The following is a 27,542-nucleotide window of genomic DNA, read 5'->3' as shown; positions in this document are numbered from 1 at the left end:
ACAAGGTTTAATTTTTAATAGATGTTGTGTGAGCATTATACAAAGTATGCAGCCAGAGCTGCCATTTTGTCCTTGGGTCTCTTTGGGTTGGGTCTCCCTCCAGGTCTCCTGCCCTTTCCTCTTCCTCGACCCTGCCTTTTCCCCTGTCCTCCACGGTGCATAGGGTGCCTCGTGGCTGCGTGCTTGAGCTCCACCAGGTCCTGGAACACAGGGTCACAGAAGACACAGCCTGAATGCTGTGTCTCGTCACCAGGGAGGGGAGACTTAGCTTTATTAAAATCCACATCCACAAGGGCCGCATCACATGACTCGCAGGTCTCTGGCGACACTCGCACCTTGTGGGCATTCTCAAAGAAATGCACGATCACATTGCATTTGTTGCAGGCCATCTTCCACTTGGGACCTGACGTGGGATCTAGCACCAGAACCCCATTCTCGCATTCCACACACTGCCCGATTCCAAGCATGCTAAGCGAGTGCTGGCATGTTGGGTGAGTACACTCGTTGCAGCCCATCCCTAGGGAAGAGAGTAAAACCACATCATCAGAAACTGTGTGTTCTATTTTTGCATTTTGCAGGAAATGTGATGTAGGATTTAAACAGAGCTAAATGTACTCTATATACCCTGACAGTCCTACGCACAATACAGTGGGTTAAGAATGGAGTCTCAGGCTTAACTCAGTCTTCTCAGCCCAGAAGTCTAGCTGTGGAAACAAGGAGAATTCACTAGTTCTGGAGTAAGACACTCTTCCCCCCGCAGCTTAATAAAAAATAATCACCCAGTGATATAAAATTGGGTCCAAGACTTAAATAGGTAAGACCCCATTCCGATCAACCCATTACTATTCTGATGTTTGCTGTGGAACTACTCCATGGAAGTCAAGAGTGGAGCTTACAGTATCAGTGAATCATATCTAAGGTGGAGCTGAAGTAGGACATGCAAAGCTCTTGCTCTGCACTGCCGCCGTGATTGCTCTGAAGAGTTCTCAGTGTCACTGTACAATGAAGAGTAATGGAGAAATTTAGAATGAAAATACACTATGTCCCACTGAAAACAGATTTATGATGTCCACTTGTTGTCTCACATGGAGACTAAGCGGTTTGGAGCAGGGAACCACCTTTTATTGTGTGTGTGTTGTATTACCGTAGCACAATGGAGCCCTGATCCACAACCGAGGCCTCTAAGTGCTACCTTAATACGAACAAGAATTGTGATAATAAAAAACTGGCGTTTTAGCTAGAAGTCAGTCTCATCTCAGCACCCAGGCTAAGTACACCTCCAACCCCTTCTTGTCTCTCCTTGAGTGCACTCCTCTTTCAGGTATCAGGCTTTGAACCACCACTTTGCCTGTGTTAAAAAAAAAAAAAAAAAAAAATCATCACACAATTCCCGCCCTCTCAGACCTGTCCCTGGGCTGCAGTCTCTTGTGTGCTAACCATGATTACCTCTGCAAGACTGACTCAGATTCAGTACCTGCAGATCCCTTTTGTCCAGGAGCTATAAATAATGGTATCTAGTGACCAGAGGGTCCTCTCAAAGAAAAGCATGGTTTATTTAGAACCAAAGCATTTCAAAGAAAAAGATATTAAGATGCTGACCAAATCTAAACACGCCTGTCTTTCCCTTAAATTTACCATTCCCTTGAAGCCAGGGAAGGCCCCAGTTGTTTCAAACAATCCTCCAGAACTGTCAGTCTGTGTTCTCCAGGGACAGCTCATTGACAACTCCCTTCCTCTCCAGAGGATCTTTTATCTACAGCCATTTTGTTTCCTTCTTGCCTGCTTTTACAATAGTCTCCTATTAAGCTAGACCAATACATTCCTATGGGACGGCCCAGTAACCCAATAAAACTACACAGTGATTATCTCACTGATCAGGTCACACACAGAATTCATAAAATTATTACACAGCAGCTCCACGTAGGCCACAATGAGATCAATGAAACTTAGCCTATTAGTTTGAAAGTTATCCTAATCGGAATGCTCAATAAGATGCATTGCATATATTGAGTGTTATGAAGGATACCCTGCATGTGCAGAGAGGCTGCTTTCTAATTTATTTTGATTTATAAAAGCAGCTGTAGTTGTCCATCCAATTCTCAGAGTACCCACTTTATAAACTGAAAAATAATACATTCCTGCAAACGACAGTAAAGGAATTTTCACATTAAAAAACATCCCACTCCACATTACGGGTGTTAGAAAAATGCTCTGTTTTTAATATAACTGGACAAATATGAGACTGCTAAATATGATATTTTTCAAATAAATTATTCGTTTTGGGGAACTTTGACAAATATTTTGCCAACGCAGACGAACTTGGTGAAATTTTTCAAAGTAAAATGGTCAAAAATAACTTTTTTTTTTTAACATTAGAGTTGAGCTAATAATGAACAAATTTTAAAAAACTAGTGAATAAAAAGAATTTTAAAATTAGTTAATTCCCGATTTTCCCTGCCTTTAACTCAGCTTTACCAGCTCTAGCAAGTACCTTCTCTCAGCCTAAAGGAAATTCACAGCAAGTTTCAAGATTAGTTCAGATGTTAAAATCAATCCCTGTAGACAGGGATTTATCAAGGAAATCCTGTTAGATTCTTAAATTCAGGAACAGCCAGAAACGTGACTGAAAAAAATAGTACCTTCCTACTCAACAGATCTGTTCCTGTTTATCTTTAAGTCATAGCCATTTACCTCACTGATGAACAATTTTGAAGAATTCCTTTTAGCACAGAAGAGCCAATAAAGTTGTGGAAGAACAAACTGGTTTCTACTATTCCTCATTCCTCATTAACTGAACTAAGATCCAATTGCAGAACCTTTGTTAGTGGTGGTGAAGGGGCAGAGAGAAGGCCCCAGCTTGTTTTTAGGAATTTGGTTAGAAAAACCACTTTTTCAGTTCTAAACTCTGCATATTTGATATGGAGCCTTTGGGAGGCAACAGTTCTAGACACTTACAATTTGAAGTTATTTAGCTGAACAGAATTTTAACGTTCGTACCACTGACTGGGAATCTACTAAAAATGCCCCACAAAAGACCAAACAAATAATTGATTTTAGAATTGTTACAATGTGGTTGATCATTCCATATCTCAATGGAAGCTCTACCTTTTTTCATGTCCCTGAAGGGTGGATGGTTGTAACAGTATGGACATAGTGGGTAGCTCTTTCCTCTGGATCCGGAAGACCACAGCACCAGCTCAAAGTCATCCAGGGGGCAACGCAGCTCTTTGTAGAGTTTGATGGTGCCATTCTGGGGAAGGCTGTATGTTTCATCACAGTGAGAACAGTGCAGACGGCTTGGCTTGGCCTGGAAATAGAATAAGAATCTCCAAATAAGCTACAAGAAAAGGAGTACTAGTGGCACCTTAGAGACTAACCAATTTATTTGAGCATAAGCTTTGGTGAGCTACAGCTCCGGGGACCGCTACTGGCCTCACACTGTCCACAGGCTGTGCCTTGATCAGAAGGACTTGGGCCCCCGAGAGCGGCACCGGGGAGGGAGTCTTCTGTACGCCACATTTCCCGCGCCCCATTAAGTGAGCTGTAGCTCACGAAAGCTTATGCTCAAATAAATTGGTTAGTCTCTAAGGTGCCACTAGTACTCCTTTTCTTTTTGCGAATACAGACGAACACGGCTGCTACTCTGAAACCTGCAAATAAGCTACAGCTCTGATCCACTTTGTAAGGTTCAAAACCTCCAGTAACGCAACTGTTATTGCCACCTGGCCTGCTCCATGGGGAGAACCCCCTGTGGGCCTTTTGAGAAGCTCTATTACGTTTTACAGGGAGGCATCTGAGACAAGATACAGATGAACCCAAATGTATTAAGGCAAAAGATATTTTTAACCATTGATCTTCAGCAAGTAACTTTTGAAGTACAAACACAATCTCTAGGTTACCTTACCTGGATGTACTTCATAAAACGATGGCATTTGCCACAGCGAGAAAGAGGTTTGCCTGTGGCAGCTAATGGTGAAAAAGACACTTCCATCAATTCATCCATACCTGCAGAAAAGAAATTGCATAGGTTTTGGAACCCTACTGCTACCTTTTTCATAGTGAAAGTCACCCATCTCTCTGCACATAAAATCTGAGAGAAGAGTCTGCTGGGCCAGAAGCAGACAAAATATTTAGTGATAAACATGTTATATCTGTGCACTCTGTTTGCAAAACAAATATATGTACTATAAAAGCTTTCTAAAAGAGCTGTAATAAGCATGCATAAGACACAATATATTTCAGCCAGTTTTAGTGTTTTGCTTCTTAATACCTACCACCATGCAACCAGGTTACAGATTTCAAGTGCGACTTTGTGTATGCTGTTGTGATGGGGTGCATTCAGTCTTAGCAGCTCCCAGCTGGGGGCCCCGCTGTCCAACTATACCCCACCCCAAGAAGCAAGTTTGTCTACAGAGGCTTCTCCAAAGAGGCTATTTTGGAAACCACAGAGACCTTGGAGGCTTGAAGGGCTAGTAACAGCCAATCAGGACCCTGCTGGCCCAGATAAAAAGGAGCTTGTCTGACCTTAGCAGTTCAGTTTCTGGCTAGGAATAGGACCAGAGGGGCAAGGCAGGTTACTCCTCTCCAGCCAAATGAATGTAAGGAATAGCCACAGTTTGTTTTCTGGGTGCATTTTGCAAAGCTGGGTTTGCAGGGAGAAAGGGGACTTAGAACCTTAACCCTGAGATAAAAGGTGAAGCTAAAGGGCCCAGGAAAGAAGCAGCAAATAACAGAATTGAGAAGTACATGGCTGTTGTTTATAGGGTTCTTGGGTTGGAACCCAGAGCAGTGGGTGGTCCTGGGTTCCCAACCAGCCACAGGTAAAGTGGCATAAATCTCAAGAAACGTCTGGAACTTGTTTGGGAGCCTGAACAAAGGGCTGCATTTAAAGGGCCCGGAGCTGGGGCTGAAGACCTTAGGCAAGGGCAGACAGACTGTTTGTTTATTGGACTCTAATACCCTGGAAGGGGTTCATTTGGACTTGGTGACACTACACCCTGACACTCAGAGGCACTCCAGAATGAGTGCCCTGTTAACAGATGTTCATTCAAGTTCTCTGTGTACCTAGTCCCTTGAAAGGCCTCCTGAAGAATTATGGATTCTCTCAACTCCTTACCAACAATTAGCCAGATTTTGGAGAACTTCAGGTGTGAAGGAGCCTTACCTGCAATAGAATCAACAAAGTAGTGAAACTTCCTTTTGAAGATATCAAGGGTGTGCTCCAGAACCTGCTGATAGTTTGCTTTCCCTTGAGCTATCAAGTTGAGTTGCTTCTCTACTGCACTGCGGATTGTAGGAAGCACCAGCTCGGCATCTAACAAAGTCAGAAAGACAATGGGGAAGCAGCTAGTAAACAAGAAAGGAGATTGGCAGACAACAGGGTGGGAGCGGGGGCAGTGAAACTGACCATCCACAAAGAGCTCTCAAATGAGCAAAGAAAGCAAACTGAAAAAAGGACAAGTTTTTAGGGGTAATGCTAGGGGTTTGCAGTAGCTTTTTAAAGTCTGCTACCTGATTTCTTCTCTATAAATCCTCCTGTCCCTAGAGATGCAGTCACTGTGCTTTTCCCTCTTCCCCAGGGGGGTGAAAAAGAGGCTGTCTCCAGATATCACTGCAGCTCAACATGTGATGGGGGGGGGGGAGACAAACTGTGCACAGCCTAAATCCTATACTTCTGCAACAAGAATGAGCTCTACAGTCCGGGGTAGTGAATGATCCTTAAAATCCTGCGGTGTCCAGAGTTGGCCAGGAACATAGTTAAATGAGAAGAAAATGACAGAAAATAAAACAGCAGCAACTGACCTATTTTGTAGTAACCATGAACCAGAACAATGCCAAGGTTTGTAGGTTTTAATCTGCGACCACTCTCCACTGTGACATAGTTCCGCTGGCAGATATTGTTAATGTGAACTGGGATACTTGCATCAGTTCCTGTCACACACAAACACAACATCCTTCTTGAACACAAATTACAACTTTACATGCAATATTCTATTCTCTCTTCCCCTTTCCTGGTTTGTAAGTCAGACACTAACTCTCTCTCATGCCTTAGGCAAAGGCTAACATCCAGTTCTCCCCACTTTTCCACATCATTCTCCATTTCTCAGCTACTTCTTCCCTTTTTGCTTAAAAATTCATATGTTCTTTTCAAATCTACAGGAAAGACTTTTCAGTTACAAGAAATCTGCAACACGTACTTTGTTTTTAACTCTTCTGCTGCTTCCAGGGAGACTGCTATTATGGCAACAGCTCTCTCATTCTATGTTGTCAGCATTATATATATATATATATATATATATATATATATATATATATACATATATATATATACACACACACACACACACACACACACACAATGAATGAAACTCCACTAGAATAAGGAGGATAACTAGGCCTTTTCAGCAGTGTGCAGTTCACTGTACTTAGGAAACAGTTTAGATAAAAAAGTAAATATTATAATGCTGAAATGTACATGCTACATTAAGATACCAGAGCCAACATGTACAAAGCATGCTGTAAAGGCAGGAAGTCAGTCCCTGGATGGAGCGAGCACATACAATCTGTGGTTAATTGAGGAGTAACACTGATGGGGTTATACAAGGAATATTGTTTGGTGCTCTTTGGACATAAGAGTAGTAGACATGAAATGAGAGGAGGATAGGAGAGAAGGAGAGAGAAACGTGCGGACAAATTCTTGAAGGCCACCTAAAAGATGCCAAGGACTTTGTGATTTGAGAGGAAACATAAGCCATCATTGAACATATTTACAGGAACACTAATAGGCCATTTCTGACAGAGAAACTTCAGAAGAGCAACTCCTTGCCCTCTGGGAGGAGTATTACAACATCATGTAAAGGAGACACATTCCTACCAATGCCATGTTTCTCCATCAGAGTGATGAGTTCTGCTTCAGTCAGGTAATCAGGAGGATTGGTTTGTTTCTCCAGCAGTTTTACTTCACTGACTGGGAAAACATCTCCCTTCTCACAGTTGGGGAGGCTCTCCTCCAACGGGATGCTTTGCCAGGGCATAATCTCAGTGAACCCTGTAAATAAAAATAAATGGAAACTGAACCATTCCACAACTTCCTAATTCTTTCTAATTCTAACTGGAGCTGTACTACACAAGTCAAGGCTGAGAAGCTGACTTAATGGCAGTTTGCACTGCCACACAGAAGATCACGGATACCAGACTAAGACGAGGCCGGAAGCATTAAGGAAATAACACAATGAACCTCTAGAAGGAGTTGCTTCCACCACCCAACATCAACCCCTCTGTGCTGATTCTGGAATGCTGTTGGCAGGCCCCAAAAGTTAGCCCTCCTTGGCTAGAAATAGAATGGCATGAGATCGAACTTCAAAGGAGCAAGAAGGGTTTTTTAAAATACCAAGTGTGATTAGGCAAAATTAGCACAAAGCCTTAAATTATTTCCTTTTAGTACCAACAATAAGTTTGCCTTAGCAAATATAAATAAAAGACTGAAGAGCATACAATCTGAAACAGATCAAGTCTCCTCCTGCATGCAGGGGCAGCGCTTTTTAGCATGTTGTGGGCACAACTGGAACAGAAATCCTAAAATGGGTCACACTGGGAAATCCAAGTGTGGGGATGAGAGCAAGAGTTGGTGGTGGCTGTTTTTTTTAATATTGCAAAAAAATGCTTTAAAAATTCCCCCACTCTCAAAGCCCTTGCTTTTATTTTAATTTCTCTTCAAATTTTTATTTGGGGGTAGAGGGAGAAGAAAGTCATAACTAACCAAACAGTTTTTCCCATGTTTTCCTTACCTGGTGAAATAACCATCTTTCCTACACAGGTAAAATGTTCAGGGCCAATAATAAAAGAAATGGTGGTTTGGAGATATTTGCAATCAGCGCAGACAGTGGCAATGAAATGTCTAGTGATATATTCATACAATCGCCATCCATCACCACCTGAAGACATACAACACCTTGTTACTCACATAAAACCAACTTATGTTGAACTATAGAATACTTGTTTAAAAAAAAGTTTGCTATAAAAACTTTACAGGAAAAACTGGCACTTAAAGTAAAACAAAAATCTAAAAGTTCACCTATTTTCTCTTTTAAATCCACTCTGTCGAGCTTTGGTATTACAACGTACATGGATTGCCTACTGATCTTAAAGGTACTGCAATATACAGGCACAAGAATGGTCTTTCATCTTTAGCTCTGAACTTGCTTGCCATTATGAGTTTAAGTCAATTTTCAACATTAATATAATGTATTTTTCTGTAAATTAATCTACTGTTCCTCATACTTCTATTTCAGCTTTTCAGGAGTTCCGGTGCAGTCACTAACTTTACTTTTTTTTTTGTTTATATACCAGAAAAGGGTCAGTGACTCAGTTTTTTCTGAAAATACCAGCTGGGGTTTCCAAGCCAGCTCCAAGACCTCAGGTACCCAATCTTCTTGCAAACGGCTGTTTTTTTTATAGTAAGAGTTGTGTGTACCTAGTTCTGCTTCTGTTGCAGCTCTCATTGGAGTAATTGGAGGATGGTCTCCTGCATCATGGCCTTTCCTTGGACGATTAACACCTTCTGACAGCAATGCCTTTACCTACACAAAATGAAAAGGAGAAAGCAGAAACAAGCTGATAACACATCCAGTCTCTACAGACTAATGTGCTTTTCAGATCAAATCCATAAGATCACAAACCACAGAAAATACAGTTACAAATTTGTATACTGACTACTGAGGTCTACAGACCATTAAGAGATGCTTGTGCTATTTGAGAGCATGGATTTCTTGATACTGTTTTCCCTAGACTACTGGCCAAGAAAGAACTTGTAAAGCATTTCAAATTTTGCTTCATACACTTACTGTTTCTGCCCAGTAAGGGTTATTAGTCTGCTGTCTCAAAGGTTCTTTCAAGTCAAAGTTTTCTGGATAGTGGGTTGTTTCTGTTCGAGGGTAGCTAATATAACCCTGAGTATAAAGTCGTTCTGCTATTTGCATAGTATGTTGTGGACCCATTCCTGGAAGAAAAAAAATAATCAGAGCTATGCAGAAGATTAATCTCTGCCATAGCAAACATTTCCCCATGACAGGTCTTAAATGCACTACTATGATGTGTGTATTTTCTACAAAAGCATTTCATGACCAGAATCTGCTACTTTACCCTACACTTCACTGCTGACAAATTCTCTAAAATTATAACACAATGATCTTATATTACATTGTAGCTAGCAATCACTTGCCTGCATTGCTAACAATGTGTTCTAAATGTGCTTCCTTTATTTCATGAGACAAGTCAGAACCCAACACGTTTTCTCTTGAGAACAGTTTTAAAACTGAAACGTTTATATCTCCACATTATCTACATACCCAAAGCAGCGCTGGCAACTCGTAACATTTCTACTGTGTTCAGCGCCAATGGTCTCTGCTTTGCTTTCTCCTTCTTACTCACAGATTCTACCTTAAAAAACAGAACAGCATTTCCCCAGTAAGTTCTGATCATGTTTATTTCATGACACTAGCATGAGTTTCATAGTTCGTCTAAGAGCACTACACAGGCTTGTAGTATCTATTTTGTTTTATGCTCTGTGTCCCCCAAGTCCCAAAATATTTCTTATTTCAAGGAACTTTGATTGGTGGAAGTTTTAGTAAAGGTTGAAAACCTGGCCCTAAGGTGTCTTTGTGCTAGAGGCTAGTTTAGCCCCAAGGTTAGGGGATGGAGAGAGGTATCTTACTGACATCTTTACCACCCACTCCCTCAGCTGCATGTCACTTCAATCAGCTGATGATTCACTCCTTAATCCAAGTATAGTATCAGTTCTAACTATAATCCACATTTTTAAAGGCTTCATCTACATTCTCGGAACACCTTACTGGGTTTAAGCACATAAATCCAAATATACCGTCAAACTAGTACTGTATAGAATGGAATTGGCAGTTAATTGGCTATACAGACCGTACCATACTATGTATGTATGACTTCTGGTTTTAGGTTTTACCAATAAAAACCCACTATACTAAAAAAACAAAAAAAACCTAACCAAAAACCTCCAGGTATTTTTCCGAAAAATACCAGAAATTATTACTTGTATCTAAGGGCTTGTCTACGCAGTAATGTGAACTACTGGGATGTGATTTCTTAAATGCATTGATTGGTTCGTGTAGGCTCTGCTGGTGCACATGAAAGGTTCCCGGGTGCTTTAACGTAGTGCCGTTTGAAACAGTACTCTGTTAAAGCATACTAGGAAAGATTTACAAAGACACTACTCTTTACAGTATATACAAACAGAAAGCCTGGAAAACCCCTATTTTTGGACAACTATGTAAAATTTAAAAATTGCTAAAAACAAACCCCCCAAAACAGAAGCCCTAACCTTACACACGACCAAGCGTTTCACTACAGGAATTTTGTCATATAAGTAATTCAATTCTGATTTATAAAGCAGCTCTTGGGAAATAAATCTATTCAGCAAGGACAAAGCAGTACTTCTCAGGTTTAGTAATACAGACTTCTTCTCTAAGGGAAGCTGCCTTCCACCATGAGTGATGCCAACTCCCAAAGTCAACATTATTATTTGTATTATCGAGCGCCTAGGTGTCCCGTCCATGGATGAGGACCCCACTGTGCTAGGTGCCATTGGAAAGGGCCTTCCACTAAGAAGACTACATGCCTGTAACATTAAAATGACGTGACCCACAATCATAACTCTTCTACCTTTCATTCTGCATGCACACTAAATGGAGCTAAAACCAAGACAAAAACGACATTTTATTGAATACCTTTTCTATTTTAGAATTAAAAGTACTATATAGCTATCTATATATATAAAACTTAGTACTTAAGCCATATGATATATGGCTTTACTTGTACTTACTACTGTTCTTACCTTTGCTTCTCTTGCCATCTTGGTTATGTTTAGGAACATTTGAGCAATCTCCCGATCGAACACCCTAACTCTATCCCACTCCAAAGTGAGAGAGCTTTCTTTTTCATGGTTCACCTACAGGGAAAAAAAAATAAAAATCTAAATGTTTTGTATTCAAGTACAGCTGACACACTCAAGCATTAACAACTTCCAGGCACAGTCTAAAGCCTCCTTTTGCACGGACTTCTGAGAAAAATGTGGATTCTTAGGGCCAGGGTTGTAGATGGCCTAGCTGGAGTTTCAGGGTCTGGTTAATAAGTTTCATCGTTCTTGCAGAGTAGTCAAATAACTGAAATATTGAACAACAGATTTAAAGTTCCTTAGTGATTGTGGGTGTTTTAAATTACATGGGATAGGCAGCAGATAAATCAAAATAGTTTGTAAATATAGATAACTATTCCATTTGTAATTATCTTAGACAGAGATGACTAATACAATTCAGGTTTAAAATCCTGATCATAAAAATAAGTATCAACCTGCACCATCCCAGTAAGGAAGCTGATAAACTTAGGCTCTCGGAGAACAGAAATCAACATTTGATGTTGACATTCAGGAGAAGCAGATCATGCAGGACTGGAAACAAGGAAACAAGAACTGACACATTAGCTTTCATCTTTTCATTTAAGATATAGCAGTCTATTAGCTTTTTATAATCCTGCTACTACTTTTTAAAGAAGTCAATGTACACACAAACACAACTTTTTGGTTAGTTCTCAGAGCTTCAGCACCAGCAAGGCTAGCGAAACTGGTGTGCGCTACCAAAGTATTCAGAGGACTCACCTGGCAATTAGTATACCATGTGTTACACTTGCTTCAAAGCTCCCAGGCTCAGCACTGTGTGTTTGGCAGGCTAATTAAATCATGTATTGACTACAGCTAGAAAACCAGTGCAGGGGCTTACTTACCTGAAGCAACCCATTTTGAGTAATCATTCTGGCTGAATCTAAGATTAGACTGCTAGGATTCAAGGAGGCTGATAAACTGTGCATATAATCACTTTAATTTAAAGCTGACATCTTTGAATCTGTGCCATGAAGAGTGATCACATGCATATAAAATTAATAAAAATCCATCAGTTCTTTGCCTATAATTTACAGTGTAATCTGAATTCTAGAGAGCTGTCACAAATATATAAGTTAATACATAGAGACAAAAATAAAAATGAATTTTACTGATAAAAAGTGCACTAAATTTCACATATACAAACAAAACAGACAACTATGAATGGCATAAAAAGTTACCTTGGCTTGCAGCACCCAATAAGTTTCAGGTTTGAAAGACTGGATTTTATCATGTCTTTCTACACAGAATCCAAGTGTCGGGGTCTGACATGGCCCAAAGGAGATGAGTGAGCTGTCTAAATTGCCATATTTCCCCTGAAAATATTTAGTCTGAAACCTAAGGAAAAAATATTGACAAAATTGTTTAAAATTTTTTGCATGTTAATAAATTCTATTCCCTTCAAAGGGTAAATTTTCATAAACTTACATGGATACATATCAATGTAACGACACACAGAGCTTAGAATATTTTTTCAAGAGTGACCAAAATCTTTAATAGTCAATGTAATAAATAAATAAATAAATAAATAAATAAATAAATAATCCTTCCACATAGGATCCTGCTACCTCTTGAAGAGACTGGGAAGGGAGACTGAGATAGAAGTCAGGGTATACAACATTTTTAGAGCCTGGTTCAGGAAGACTCCTTAGCTAGAGAACATATATATCAGAACTGCAATGGACAATCAGTGGCTCTCTTTCATAAAAATGGAAAGAACAAATTTCACAAAAAAGTTAAAATTAAAAATAAAATTAGGGTTACGGTTTTAATTAAAAAAAATTATATGTATAAACTAGGTAAACAACGATCAGCACAAGAACAATCCTCTGTTACCTTGTAAATGCGCAGCCAATTCTCAGATCCAGCTCCTGGCGGGCATCCACTGACAAAGCCTCATTTCGATTGGGTTCTCCCAGGGAGTTCATAGCATTGCAGATGTCTGTGTCGGTAATGGAACTGAACTTTGCTCTGTAAACTGTCTTTTCAGTGCCACGAGGTTTATTCATAACAGGAAGAACAGCATCAAGAACCTAATGGAAATAGAAGCATGTGTTAACAATCATAGGAGGCAAGAGTTTTTGTGTCTGTGCATCTCTCTAACAAAGATTAGACAGAATAATAGCCAAAATCTTACCACTTTCTTCCCACCAATGAGATTTCATGCTTTTCCATTAACACGCTGGCAAGAGCAGTATTGCTCATATATACATTAGAAACACGTTAAGGAATAAGCACATCATAAGCACTTATTTACTAGACACCGGCAGCTAGTGAAAGTGAAGAACTATTTCTAGACAAGTGCAAAAAAGAAGTACCCATGGGATTTTGTTTGGCAGAGTTCACAGTATCACCCTGCAAAAGTTTGCCAGCTTCAATCTGAACCAACCTTTTAAGGCCTCAAAGACAATTCAGTCATTATGACAGGGCTAAATAAAGCTGCAGATGAATACAATTTTATTAAATAAAACATAGCAAAATCCACTAATGTAGTGTTAATCGCAGCTGCAGGATAGGTACAGAAGTAAGGCTGTACAAAGTGACACATTATATCCTTTTGTGGAAAAACTGTTAATTTTAATTCTATACCTATTGTGTACCAAATCCAACTCTCTTGTGCACTTTAAGGTGGCCTCTACAAGCTAAAATTTCTACCTTCCAAATTAACAGAGCACTGTGGTGGTCAAGTTTTTACAAAGACAATAAAACAACTATTCCAGCTGTGAGATGTAGAAGGACCTTCACCACAGATAAACAAATGCTACAAGACCGATTTATGATTTTCAACTAGTGCCCTAGATGTTGAAAATCCATGAGTTATTCACCAAGTTATTCCATGCCTTAAAAATCTACTAGTCTCATTTGTGTAGCCTTTAGTACATATCCACAAACTAGTAAAATGCCTGGTAACACAATGTATAGTAAAACCTACATATGTTATGGTTTTATAATAAAATAGTAATGAAAATCTTACCTCAAAACAGATGTTTTCCCCCTCCTTATCACAATCCAACCATAAAACAATGTAGTCACAGCCTCTTCCTTCCACCTATAAAAGAAATTAAAGCTTTCCAACAATTGAAAAGCAACTTCCTTCTGCTCCTAACTCTTTCAATGTTAATATATTTATCTTCTACTCTTGTGAATTCAAATACCAAACTAGTGATGAAACAAGGACTTTATTTGGGGGAAGGGCTGCAATAGAGGGGAAGGAATATAGTGGCTAAAGCATGGAACTGGGAGCCAAGAAACCTGGGACCATATTCTCCACCTTCCTTCCTTCCTCCCTCCCCTTTTTCAAAAAATCCACCTGAAAAAACCCCAACTTGTTCTGTGAATCAATATAGTTATAATGAACACACACTGGTGTATGATTGTACCGTACCTTTAAACTAGAAAAATCTCAGAGCAAAGAACTACTATTTATTTGGGATCTCTCAATGACTCTACACCTCAACAGCTTCATTGCATCTGGATTCTACTCCTGGCTCTGCCGCAGATAGCATGTATAACCTTGGGCTAGTCCTTTAACCTTCCTGTTTCCACATCTTTAAAACTGGGATACTACTATCTTATCTCACAAGGAAGTCATAACGCTTAATTCATCATTTGAAAATACACTCAATCCTCAGAAGGATAGACATGCAAATTGTTATGATAGGATTTCCAAAAAGTATTATTTTGTAAAAGGAACCACCTCCCACACTGCACATTCAGCAATACAGCTACCCTCTGGAGACTGCATCGGTGAGGAGTGATAAATAAAGGACATAACTAGTTTTAACAAACAGCTCACTTTCCAGGGCTTACGTGCGCTACAAATAAAGTGAATTGTGAAATGAATGAATTGTATGCCTGTTGTGCCTATTGTAAAAAGTGACACATTAAGGGTCAAATTCCAATGGCAGAACTGAATTCAGTGGGGCAAGGATTTAGCACTAACCAAACAGCCACTTAACAATAAAAGAGAAGGCCTGGTGGATTAACAAAGAGCTGCCTCCTGTAGTGAGGAAAACTGAGCCCTGGTCTACACTATGAGTATAAGTTAGATTTAGCAGTGTTAGATAGGTTTAGCCCTGCACCGGTCCACACTACGAAGCCATTTTTTCTTTAAGGGCTCTTAAAACCGGTTTCTGTACTCCTCCCCAACGAGTGGATTAGCGCTGAAATCGACCTCACTGGGTTGAATTTGGGGTAGTGTGGACGCAATTCGATGGTATTGGCCTCCAGGAGCTATCCCAGAGTTCTTCATTGTGACCGCTCTGGACAGCACTCTCAACTCAGACGCACCGGCCAGGTAGACAGGAAAAGCCCCACAAACTTTTGAATTTCACTTCCTGTTTGGCCAGCATGGTGAGCTGATCAGCACAGGTGACCATGCAGTCCCAGAATCACAAAAGAGCTCCAGCGTGGACCGAATGGGAGGTACTGGATCTGATCGCTGTATGGGGAGATGAATCCATGCTATCAGAACTCCGTTCCAAAAGACGAAATGCCAAAATATTTGAAAAAAAATCTCCAAGGGCATGAAGGACCGAGGCTATAACAGGGACCTGCAGCAGTGCCGCATGAAACTTAAGGAGCTCAGGCAAGCCTACTAAAGAACCAGGGAGGCAAATGGCTGCCCTAGGTCAGAGCCCCAGACATGCCACTTCTATGATGAGCTGCATGCCATTCTAGGGGGTGCCCCTAGAACTACCCAAGCCCTGTGCGTGGACTCCGTCAATGGACTCTCACGCAAAAGGGATGCGGATTTCGGGGAAGAGGAAGAGGAGGAGGTTGAAGAACAGCAAGCAAGCGGAGAAACCGTTTTCCCTGACAGCCAGGAACTGTTTCTCACCCTGGATCTAAGTACCCTCCCAACCCACTGAAGGCGGGCTCCTGGACCTAGAAGGTGGAGAAGGGACCTCTGGTGAGTGTACCTTTTTAAATATAATACACGGTTTAAAAGCAAGCGTGTTTAATGATTAATTTGCCCTGAAGACTTGGGATGCATTCGCGGCCAGTACAGCTACTGGAAAAGTCTGTTAACGTGTGTGGGGATGGAGCGGAAATCCTCCAGAGACATCTCAATGAAGCTCTCCTGGATGTACTCCCAAAACCTTTGCAAAAGGTTTCTGGGGAGGGCAGCCTTAATCCATCCTCCATGGTAGGACATTTTACCGCGGCAGGCCAGCAGCATGTAGTCTGGAATCATTGCGTAACAAAGCATAGCAATGTATGGTCCCGGTGTTTGCTGGCATTCAAGCAACATCCATTCTTTATCTCTCTGTGTTATGCTCAGGAGAGTGATATCATTCACGGTCACCTGGCTGAAATAGGGGAATTTTATTGAGGGGACCTTCAGAGGTGGCCGTTCCTGCTGGGCTGTTTGCCTGTGGCTGAACAGAAATCATCCCCGTTGCTACCCACGTGGTGGGGGGAGGGGTGAAGCCATCATCCCAGAGAATTGTGTACGTGTGTGTGTGTGGATGGGGGGGGTGTTAGTTCGGTTTGTGCTGCACGTTAACCCGAAAAACCGCAGCCCCTCCTTTTCAATGGCCAACCCATTTTAAAGGGCCAATCCAATGGGTGCTTGGTATGTGAAATGAGTGTGCTGCTGTTTGAAACCATTCCCACACGTTAGGAAGGTTAAAGAAGCCAAAAGACTAGCTTACCATGTCTGTCTGCAAGCCGAATTCTGTTGCCTGCCGGCCCTGTGTGTGTGACCTCTCACACCAAACCAGCAGGCCCTCGATATAAGAGGCAAAATGCAACCTTGTAAAGAAACCACACGTGCTATGTAATGTTAACAGTTTGGTTCACCATGAAAGAGTCTACCCATTGTTCTCTAAAGTGTCTCTTTTTAAAAGACTAATCTCCCTTTTTCCCCCTCCCACAGCTGCAAATGTTTCAATACTCCCCCTATCATCTCCGTCCCAGAGGCTATCAAAGATTAAAAGCCGAAAAAAACCGCACTCATGATGAAATGTTCTCTGAGCTCATGCAGGCCTCCCACGCTGGAAGAGCCCAGCACAATGCGTTGAGGGAGACAACGTCAGAGTCCAGGAAAGCACAAAATGAAAGCAAGGACAAGAGGGACGAGCGAGAGGATAGGAGGGATGAGTGAGAGAAGGAGGTGGCAGGATGAAATGTTGAGGCTACTGGACGATCAAACTGATATTCTCCAGCATATGGTTGAGGTGCAGGAAAGGCAGCAGGAGCACAGACCGCCGCTGCAGCCCCTGTGTAACCAACCACCCTTCTCCCCAAGTTCCATAGCCTCCTTGCCCAGATGCCCAAGAATGCAGTGGGGGGGCATCCAGCCACCCAACCACTCCACCCCACAGGACTGCCCAAGCAACAGAAAGCTGACATTCAATAAGTTTTGAAGTGCAGTGTGGCCTTGTCCTTCCGTCCTCCCCCACCCCATTCCGGAGCTTCCCTCCTCCCCCACCCCCCCAGGCTACCCTGGCAGTTATCCTCCCTTTGTTTGACGAATTAATAAAGAATGCATGAATTTGAAACAACAATGACTTTATTGCCTCTGCAAGCAGTGATCAAATGGGGGGGAAGAGGGGGTGCTTAGCTTACAGGAAAGTATCTCACAGATATTGTGGAGCGCGCAGCAAGCAGTAATAACAATGGGAATATTGGTTTCACTGAGGTCTAACCAAGTCAGTAAACTGCGCCAGCACGCGTTTAAACATCCAAATGCACATTCTACCACCATTCTGCACTTGCTCAGCCTATAGTTGAACAGCTCCTGACTACTGTCCAGGGTGCCTGTGTACGGCTTCCTGAGCCATGGCATTAAGGGGTAGGCAGGGTCCCCAAGGATAACTATAGGCATTTCAACATCCCCAACGGTTATTTTCTGGTCTGGAAAGTAAGTCCCTTGCAGCAGCCTTTCCCACAGATCAGAGTTCCAAAGATACAAGCGTCATGTACCTTTCCTGGCCATCCCACGTTGATGTTGGTGTAACGTCCCTCGTGATCCACCAGTGCTTGCAGCACCATTGAAAAGCACCCCTTTCGGTTTATGTACTGGCTGCCTTGGTGGTCCGGTCCCAAGATAGGGATATGCGTTCCGTCTTTCGCCCCACCAGTTAGGGAATCCCATTGCAGCAAAGCCATCCACTATGACCTGCACATTTCCCAGAGTCACTACCCTTGATAGCAGTAGCTTAGTGATCGCGTTGGTTACTTGCATCACAGCAGCCCCCACAGTAGAGTTGCCCACTCCAAATTGATTCCTGACTGACTGGTAGCTGTCTGGCGTTGCAAGCTTCCAGAGGGCTATCGCCACTTGCTTGTGAACTGTGAGGGCTGCTCTCATCTTGGTATTCTTGCGCTTCAGGGCAGGGGAAAGCAAGTCACAAAGTTCCATGAAAGTTCCTTTATGCATACAAAAGTTTCGCAGCCATTGGGAATTGTCCCAGACCTGCAGCACTACCTCCCACCACTCTGTGCTTGTTTCCCGGGCCCAGAATCGGCATTCCACGGCATGAGCCTGCCCCATTGCACCAGGATGGCCAAAATGCCGGGACCTGTACTTTGAGAGGTGTCCATGTCCTCATCACTCTCCTCACCATGCTGCAGTCGCCTCCTCGCCTGCTTTTGCGAGTTCTGGTTCTGCATATACTGCATGATAATGCGCGTAGTGTTTAGAGCTGTCACAAGTGCCGCAGTGATCTGAGCAGGCTCCACGCTTGCCGTGGTATGGCGTGAGCAGGAGAGCAGAGTGGCAGTGGAAGCGGCAGGTGGATGACGATGCTGACAGCAATATGATGCCCGCACGGAAAAGGGCGTGAAACGATTGTCGCCCGTTGCTTTCACAGAGGGAGGGAGGGAGGGAAGGGTAGGCTGGCAGCAGACGGTGCTGCTGGCTGGGAGAGCTATCCCTCTGCCAATATTCCAGGCAGGACTGAATCTCCATTAGACAAAACTTGAAGAGAATGACCTGAGTCACTCCCATTTATGTGCAGGCGCCCCCTACAGACCTCACTGAGGTCCGCCAGGAGCACCCACGTCTGCCCAGGCGCCCCGACCAACCTGACCAAGGCCGTCCAGAGCACCCAGGAGACGATGAGGACGGCTACCAGTCGTACTGCACTGTCTGCTGCCACAAAGCAATGAGCTGCTGCTGTGTAGCAATGCAGTCCCATGTCTGCCAGCACCCACGAGACGTACGGCGACGGTGAGCTGGGCAGGCTCCATGCTTGTCGTGGTATGGCATCTGCATGGGTAACCCATGAAAAAAGGCGCGAAACGATTGTCTGCCGTTGCTTTCATGGAGGGAGGGAGGAAATGGGGGCCTGACGATATATACCCAGAACCACCAGCGACAATGTTTTTTGCCCGATCAGGCATTGGGATCTCAACCCAGAATTCCAATGGGCGGCGGAGACTGCGGGAACTGTGGGATAACTACCCACAGTGCAACGCTCCGGAAGTGGACGCTAGCCTCGGTACTGTGGATGTACTCCGCCGACTTAATGATCTTAATGGTTTTAAGTGGGGACACACACAACCGACTGTATAAAATAGTTTTCTAAAAATTCGACTTCTATAAATTCGACCTGATTTTGTAGTGTAGACATACCCTGGCTATGGCTACGCTACAGCTTATGTCAGTATAAGTTATGTTGCTTAAGGGCATGAATAAGCCACCCCCCTTAGCGACCTAAGTTACACCAATCTAAGCACCAGTGTGGACAGTGCTGTCAGTGGCAGAGCTTCTTCTGCCAACAAAGCTACTGCTGCTTGCAGTGGCTGGAATAGTTAAGTCCACTGGAGAGCTTTCTCCCACTGGCTTAGAACAGGGATCTCAAACTCAAATCACCATGCGGACTAGTACATTGGCCCGAGTGTCGCATCACTGACACCTTTTCAAACAAAGTTACAAAAGCCCCCTCCCCTGCCTCAGGCCCCACCCCTACTCCACCCCTTCCATGAGGCCCCGCCTCTGCCCCACCTCTTCCCCGCCCCCATTTCAACCCCTTCCCCAAAGTCCCTGCCCCAACTCTGCCCCTATTCCAACCCCTTCCCCAAATCCCCAGCCCCACCTCTTCTCCACCTCCTCCCTGAGCGCGCCACATCCCCGCTCCTCCCCCCTGGAAAGTCCTAAGCACCGCCAAACAGCTGTTTGGCGGCGGGAAGCGCTGGGAGGTAGGCGGAGGAGTGGGGACGTGGCGTGCTTGGGCGGGGCGGTGAGGAGCAGAGGGGGAGTCGGTGCCTACGACAGGCCGCAGGAAATAGCTCCGCGTGTTTGAGACCCCTGGCTTAGAGCATCTGCCCTAGCAGCGCTATAGCGATGTATCTGAATCAGCTGTGCTGTTGTAAGCCCTACAGTGTAGCCATAGCCCCAGAGTTGGGAGCACACTCCTCTACCTCTTCCCAGATGGTATTCGAGCACAGTGAAAGGCACGACTCCCAAGATATGGGACGTGGCGAAGATGGTGTGACAGTCAGGGTCTAGACACCCCAAGTGGAAGACAGGGAGTCTGAATCCCAAAGAATAAGCAACTGAATCAACTGGTTGTATACAATGTTATTGTGAATAAAAATATGTCAAGTAAGGTCTTTTACGAAAGCTTGTAATGTTCTAGACTTGATGGTCACCACGAGATCTATATATAATTCATAACCATAATCTGTATACATAACTTGTGGAGAAAGTTGTAATTGTAACTACAGTGCACTACAGCACCACCTCCTACCAGTGTGGTGAGGCAATCACACAGGGAGAGAACCTCCCAGGACAGGCTCCAAGCACCTAGCATTGTCCAGCCAGGAAAAGACAACAGTAGACCACTAAAGTTAATGGGAAAACCCTGAAACAACTTGAAACTGAAAAGAAACCCCCAGTCTGAGACACCCCCCCACCACATCCCCTGTATAACCATGAATTACCATCGTCTGAGAAAAAGGAAAAAAAGACTACAAAGCATTTGAAGTGAAGGCTATCCAGAAACTGAAGGGAAGCATCTAAGCGAGGTGCTGTCTATGAAGCAATGGATCCCCTCTAGGACAGAGGGCATGCTGGGAAACTGTTCAGAGGAAACAGGTAACTTGGATTAGGAAAAGGGAATTTAACCAATACTGTACAGAAGTGTAAAGCCGGAGATTGTTTATTTTCTGTGTAACTTGTATGCATTTGCTTTTCCTTATTATTTCATCTTTGAATCTATGATTTTTCTATTAAATAATTTTTTTGTTTATTTCTACCTCAAGCAGATTGTGTGGAGGATATGTGCCAAAGTGAACTGAGAATTGGGAGCAGGTTTCACACCTTCTGGGTGATAAACCAGCAGGGAAAAGTCCAAGTGTCAGGTAGTGAAGAACTCGAGAAGACATTTGGGGGTACTCAGGATCAGAAGGGATTGTTGAGGTCACCCTGCACAAAGTAATTAGGCTGTGGGAAGCCAGGGTGGGATTATGCTTGTAGGCTGGCTACTGGTGTCAGAGTGCTGAACCATAACAGCATAGCATTAAGACATCCAAATTTACAACGCAGGGGGTGAAAGAGACCATTATTGGTCTGGGTGATCTCCCAAGTGTTACAGATGGCTACAATTCAAGTAGTAACATATTTCAGACTTTGAGAAACCACCTGCTTTTCTGGGGACAGAGTTGGAGAACATGTTACAGTGTTGTAAAGGACATGGTACCCTTCTAAAATCCAAAAGGAGAAGGAAATGGTTGGGGGTAGACAGGTTCAGTTCCCACTATTAAAATGAAGCATTGTAGAACCTCACTAGTTCACACTAATGGCCAGGAGACAAAGATATGGAATTTTGTTAATTAACTGGCAGCGAACAGCAGAAAAACAAGGGTAATGCATCACAAAATGCTGTTTTAATTTTTTATTCTTCGCATTAGTAAATCTTCTGTAGAAGATTTGGAAAAAAAATTTAGTAATACGAGACCTCATATAAGCTCTCTGCTATTAAATCTTTGCTGACACGGAGGACAAACTGTGACTTTAGCAATAACTCTAGGGTGTAAGGATTAGCACGTTTCTATTTCATTGATTTAATAAATAAGGGGAGAAAACAAAAATATTAAAGAAAAAAGAGCACCCTGAGTCAAAACATTTACAGTTTAAGCCTCAACCCCCCGAACTTTAAGATAATTAGCGGTGGGAAAAACACCTTTCATTGCCAAAGGATGAAAACTATGCAAATGGCCCTCTAGAAATGAGGATGAGGAGGAACATGAAAGATGGGACTGGTAGTCTCTGGAATAAAAGTGTATGGGAATTAGCAGCAGTGGCCTTGGATTCATAGATTACAGGGCAAGAAGGGACCACTGCGGCCATCTAGTCCAGAGGTTTTCAAACTTTTTTTCTAGCTGAAGAGAATTGTTGATACCTAAGACCCAATGGAGTTGGGGCAGGTGGTTGGGGTGCAGGAGCGGGTCAGGGCTCTGGGCTGTGGATTAGGGGTTTGGGGTGCAGGAGGGCGTTCTGGGTTTGGGGGGGCTCAGGGGTGGGGCAGGAGTGTGGGACTGGGGTGCTGGCTTACCTTGGGCGGCTCCTGATCAGCAGCGCAGCAGGAGTGCTAAGGCAGGCTTCCTGACTGTCCTGGCACTGCGGACCTCGCTATGCAGGTCTGGTTCCTAGGCAGAGGTGCACAAGCGGCTCAGCACAGCTCTCGCCCCCAGACACTGCCCCTGCAGCTCCCGGCTAATGGGAGTGTGGAGCCAGTGCTTGGGGCAGGGGTAGCGCACAGAGCCCTGTGGCTCCACTGCCTAGGAGCCAGACCTGTTGCTGGCTGCTTCTGGGGCACAGTGCAGTGTCAGAACAGGTAGGGACTAGCCTGCCTTAGCCGGGCAGCATCACCGACAGGACTTTTAATGGCCTGGTCGGCAGTGCTGACCAGAGCCGCCATAACCCAGTGCCTTACATTCTGTGACCCATTACTGGGTCGCGATCTGCAGTTTGAAAACCATTGATCTAGTCTGACCTCCTGTATAACACAGGCCATAAAACTTCCCAAAACTATTTCTTACAGTATATATCTTTTATAAAAACTTCCAATCTTGATTTAAAAATTGTCACAATGGAGAATCCATCATGACCTTTGGTAAACTGTTCCTATGACCAATTACCCTCACTGTTAAAAAATGTACACCTTATTTCCAGTCTGAATTTATCTAGGTTCAACTTCCAGACAATGGATCATGTTATACCTTTATCTGCTAGACTGAAGAGCCCATTGTTAAATATTTGTTCCCCATACAGGTACTTATAGACTGTAATCAAGTCACCCCTTAACGTTCTCATTGATAAGCTAAATAGATTGAGCTCCCTGAATCTAGCACTACAAGACACGTTTTCTAATCCCTTAATCAGGCTTGTAGCTCTCCTCTGAACCCTCTCCCATTTAGCAACATCCTTCTTTAACTGTGGACACCACAACTGGATACAGTATTCCAGCAGCAATTGCACTAGGGCTAAATAAAGAAGCAAGATAACAAGGGAATCTCAAGCAGGAGTAGAGAGGTTATGTATGCAAGGATTGCATTTGCCCTTGAGGCCATAGCATTACATGGGAGCTCATGTCGAGCTGATTATGCACGGCGATCCCCAAATCTTTTTCAGATTCACCGTTTCCCAGGATAAACTCCTCACATTGTGGATGTAAGGCCTATGTTCTTTGTTCCTAGATGCATACATTTAGTCATGCTTGTAGTCAGAGAGAACACTAACCATTTAATTCCACCCCCCACAAAAAAAAAAAACCAAACTTTAAAATACATCTCATAAAGAGTACCTGTAAAAATTTCACCATAGTCAATTTGGGGTTAGCTTCTTTCTTTTCTGTAGGGGCTTTGCTAAAAAGTTCTGCTGGATCCACTTTGTCCCAATTGTTATATTTTCCTGAAATGGGAAAGAGTAGTATCGGGTGTTCTAAATACCTTAAATGAAACATTTATTGTACAAACACATGGCTTCAAAGTGTATCATAGCATGCTGTCTTCAGAAATGGCATTCTTTAGGGAAGTTCAGTCCTTCATACTCCTCCACCAGGTACCATAATGACCTCTAACTTTGATTTATATTAAGATCAGTAATATTTTAAAAGGGACATCAACTAATAACACATTTCTAAGGGAAATTTGTTTTGTAACACATTGCTATAACTGAAAGATTAGAGGGAGGAGAAAAAAGGCTATTTTTCTCTATTTCCGCAATTTACTCACTTTGAGCATTTAACAGTCCTTTATGCATAGACAATTTCATTGTTTCTCCTATATAGTCAGTTGGGTCCCATTAGCTTGTTTCATCTTCCATATCTCATAGTCATTGTTGATTGTAATTTCTAGCACTAACATGGTGCTGTACATCTTCAAAGCACTGTGCAAACTATTTAATCCTCATAACACCTGTGAGGTAGTTAAGTATTATCTTCATTTTACAGATGAAAAAACAGTTGTCAAATGACAATCCCAATGTCACAGAGCGAGTCAGTGATAGAGAGAACATTAGAAACCAAGGAGTTCCTAGTTTCCAGTCACGTACTTAAGCCACTACACAATGCCTTGAATATTCCATAACACATTAGACAGTGCCCTTTTAATAATATTTTACGTTTATAAAGTACCTTCCATTCAAGAATCTCAGTGTGTTTTACAAACTTGAGCAAAATTAGCCTCTCATCTCCCCATTTACAGATTAAAATAATGGAGGCACAGAGAAGGTAAGTGACTTGCCCTAGATCACACACAGTCTGTTGCAGTGTTAGGCATGAAACCTAGAACTTCCGACTCTAGTCCCATGTCTTAACCCGAAGGCTATCCTTCCTTTCACCCTCCTTTCTCTTATCCAATTTTCACTGCAGCACTTACTCGGATTTTACTGTCAGAGTTAACTGTGCAGCTATTTAAAAAACAACAACAACACTGGTGCAAAAAGTGCTCAAATTCAAACAGACGACAGACAGACACTACCTATGAAATCCAGAGTCATCACATGACCACACACAGATGTCATTTTGAAGTGGACACTCTGCCCTATGAATGATCCAGTGTACTCATGTACAGAGCATGCTCCATTCAGCCCTTTATGGGAGGACATGTTTCCTGTTACAATAAAAATAATAATTATTAACAGGCACTAAAATACTGAAAGTAATCTTGTTTCTTGCATCATGAAATTCACTCTTCCCTCTGTATCTCAACTCAGATTTCCCTGAAACCCTTTTCCACTCTCTAAAGAAGTTTCTCTCCTGCCAACTCCCACCCTTTGGGCCTTTATTAACACCCTTCTGTTTAACATACCCCAAACTTCCTTCCTCTCCTCTTTCAAAAATTCCTTCTGATAGCTCAACTTGTCCTGGGGATCAAGATAAGTATAATGAACACACTCTTCTCTATATATGATCTGTACTGTACCAGCTCATACCTTTAAGGCAGAAAAACCTCAGAGCAAAGGATCTGCTATTTATTTGGCATCTCTCAACAACAGTACACCTCTATGTACAGTAAAAATACTACATTAAATAACAAAAGCAGACTCCTGTAACAGAGGCTGCTACTTTATTTTTCAATTTTATGGTTGTCTAAGGTTACGAGAAAATGGAATGATGTAGAAGAGCTCTATAACCACCTTTTAAATTCTGAGTGCCATGCTGCTTCCTCATGATCAGCTGTCTGCAGCTGGCAGCCAAGATTAACATTGGGAGGTGACAGCTGCCCAACAGCATCCAAGTTAGCTGTCCAGGGTTTTTTTTAGCTCCCAACTTCCCTGAAGTCTAGTAGTCTTTGTAACGTGCAGCGATTAGTAAACTGCTTCACTTCGAAGCAAAGCCATACGCTTATATGTTCTAATGGATTTAGTCCCTACAGTACAAATATACTGTTTGTCAGAAAGACAAACAAAAGAGGCTGAAGAGATTAGCACATTTTCCATCTTACCTCTTGAGAGGATCTTGGCTATAGACTGAGCCAGAGAAGGCTTCTCTGCAACCATAAACACGGTCTTCATTTTCAGTTGAGGAATTCAAAGGGCTTCAGGCCTTAATCATGGGATTTTAGCCTAGCATAAACTATAGTTTGTTCTCACTGTGTTATCCTTCAATCTAAAAACAAACAAACAAACAAACTAAAACACAACAGTTCTAAATTAAATGAAATCATTTGTGGAAAAAATGCTATACAAAAATGTGCCAACAATACACATTTTTCTGTTCCTAATTATTTTCAAATAGCTATTCCTTTACTCTAGGATTGTCTTTAGGTACTCCTCTGGTTACTTACCAGTGGTATCAGCATTTCTATTAACATGGAGAGGTTTATAGCTTGACTAAGAATTCACTCCAGGATGAAAGCTGCCAGTTTTCCAACCAGGAACTCCTTTGGGGGCTACAGACACTTTTAAATGACTGGAGAAAATAGAAATTTCCATTTTCAGAAGCCTACTTTAAAATTCTGTGATTTTTTTTTTCACCCATCAAATACAGCTCTCCAGGATGGATGATCCATAATGGGAACTAGCTTTCTTAAACACTGTTTTTTCAAGTCCAAAACAAACTAAGTAGTTCTCTCATTCCCCATCCTCCTCTCCCATGTTATCTAAACCAGTGGGTCTCAACCAGGGGTCCAGGGCCCCTTCAGGAAGCCTCAAACAGGTTTCAGGGGGTCCACCAAGCAGGGCCAATGCTAGATTCACTGGGACCTGGTGCAAAAGGCTGAAGCCCCGCTACCTGGGGCTGAAGCCCAGGGTCCTGACCCCTGCCACCCAGGACAGAAGCCAAGGCCTGAACAACTTAGCTTAGTGCAGGCCCCCGGTGGCATCGGGCCCCAGGCAATTGCACTGCTTGTTCCTCCCAAATGCAGGCCCTGACTTTTCTATGCAGAAAGCCAGTAGCACAGGTGGGCTGTGGAGTTTGTACAGCATGTTGGGGGGAGGGGGGGAAGGGGCTCAGAAAGAAAAAGGTTGAGAACCCCTGATCTAAGCCACAGTCCGACCCCCCCGGCTCTGGGTTCCTCTCGTCCGAACCTCCTGAGCCACGCCGGGATTTCCACGACGCTAATTCCACAGGAAACCGATTTCACTTAATCGTAAAGCGACTGGGAGGCTCGCAGTCCCCGGAGGGCAGCGGAGGCGGCTATCGCACCGCCGTGGTGACACCAGCGCTCACGGCCGCGGTCACCTGGGCCCCGGGGACGCCACGGGCCCGATCCCGCCGCCGGGATGCCGCACAGGGAGCGCCGGGCCCGGCCCGATCTCACCGCAGGAGCGGGGCCCTGCCGCGGCCCGCCCCTAGGGGGCAGCCCCCCGCCCGGGGTACGCTCCCAACCTGCTCGGCCCAGCAGCGCCCGGCCGCTCCCGCGGAGACACCCTGACAAGGCGAAGGGTCCCTGTACCCCGGTCCCGGCTGCGGCGCTCGACGGGCCGAGTCCCGCCGGGGCGGTACCGGGGTCGCCCCGCCAGCCCCTGACCCAGAAGGCGCCCCCCGTAGCGGCACGCTCACCGGCCCCACAGCCGCCGTACGCCGCCATGGACACCGCATCCACCGCCGGGTCACACGGCGCCGGAAGCCGCGGGGCACTGACACCTCCCCCTCCGAGACGGAGAGAGAGAGAGATCGAG

At 43.6% G+C, this 27,542-nt stretch overlaps 1 protein-coding gene across 5 annotated transcripts; it reads right to left on the bottom strand.

Annotated features, from left to right (window-relative positions):
* On the bottom strand, window positions 1-27,542 carry TOP3B (DNA topoisomerase III beta). 5 transcript variants are annotated; one of them, XM_077834681.1, is made up of 19 exons: window positions 27,424-27,497; window positions 26,207-26,331; window positions 25,865-26,028; window positions 24,899-25,030; window positions 23,722-23,828; window positions 13,938-14,012; window positions 12,800-12,996; window positions 12,145-12,301; window positions 10,865-10,978; window positions 9,348-9,438; window positions 8,844-8,998; window positions 8,474-8,579; window positions 7,788-7,934; window positions 6,875-7,048; window positions 5,803-5,931; window positions 5,165-5,314; window positions 3,905-4,005; window positions 3,106-3,307; window positions 1-517 (listed from the first exon to the last, which is right to left on the bottom strand). In XM_077834681.1, exons 3-19 carry the CDS (start codon window positions 25,932-25,934, stop codon window positions 36-38), a joined length of 2,589 nt encoding a protein of 862 aa, XP_077690807.1. In that variant the 5' UTR covers window positions 25,935-26,028; window positions 26,207-26,331; window positions 27,424-27,497; the 3' UTR covers window positions 1-35. The 5 variants fall into 5 exon arrangements, with proteins under 5 accessions (XP_077690807.1, XP_077690809.1, XP_077690810.1 ...); XM_077834685.1 differs by having other exon boundaries at window positions 375-1,348; XM_077834683.1 differs by lacking the exon at window positions 26,207-26,331 and having other exon boundaries at window positions 27,424-27,542.

The sequence above is a fragment of the Eretmochelys imbricata genome, chromosome 15 (assembly GCF_965152235.1).
Source record: "Eretmochelys imbricata isolate rEreImb1 chromosome 15, rEreImb1.hap1, whole genome shotgun sequence".
Classification (NCBI taxonomy): domain Eukaryota; kingdom Metazoa; phylum Chordata; order Testudines; family Cheloniidae; genus Eretmochelys; species Eretmochelys imbricata.
The sequence above is the reverse complement of the archived record's forward strand: the minus strand, read 5'-3'. Positions and strand labels throughout refer to the sequence as shown.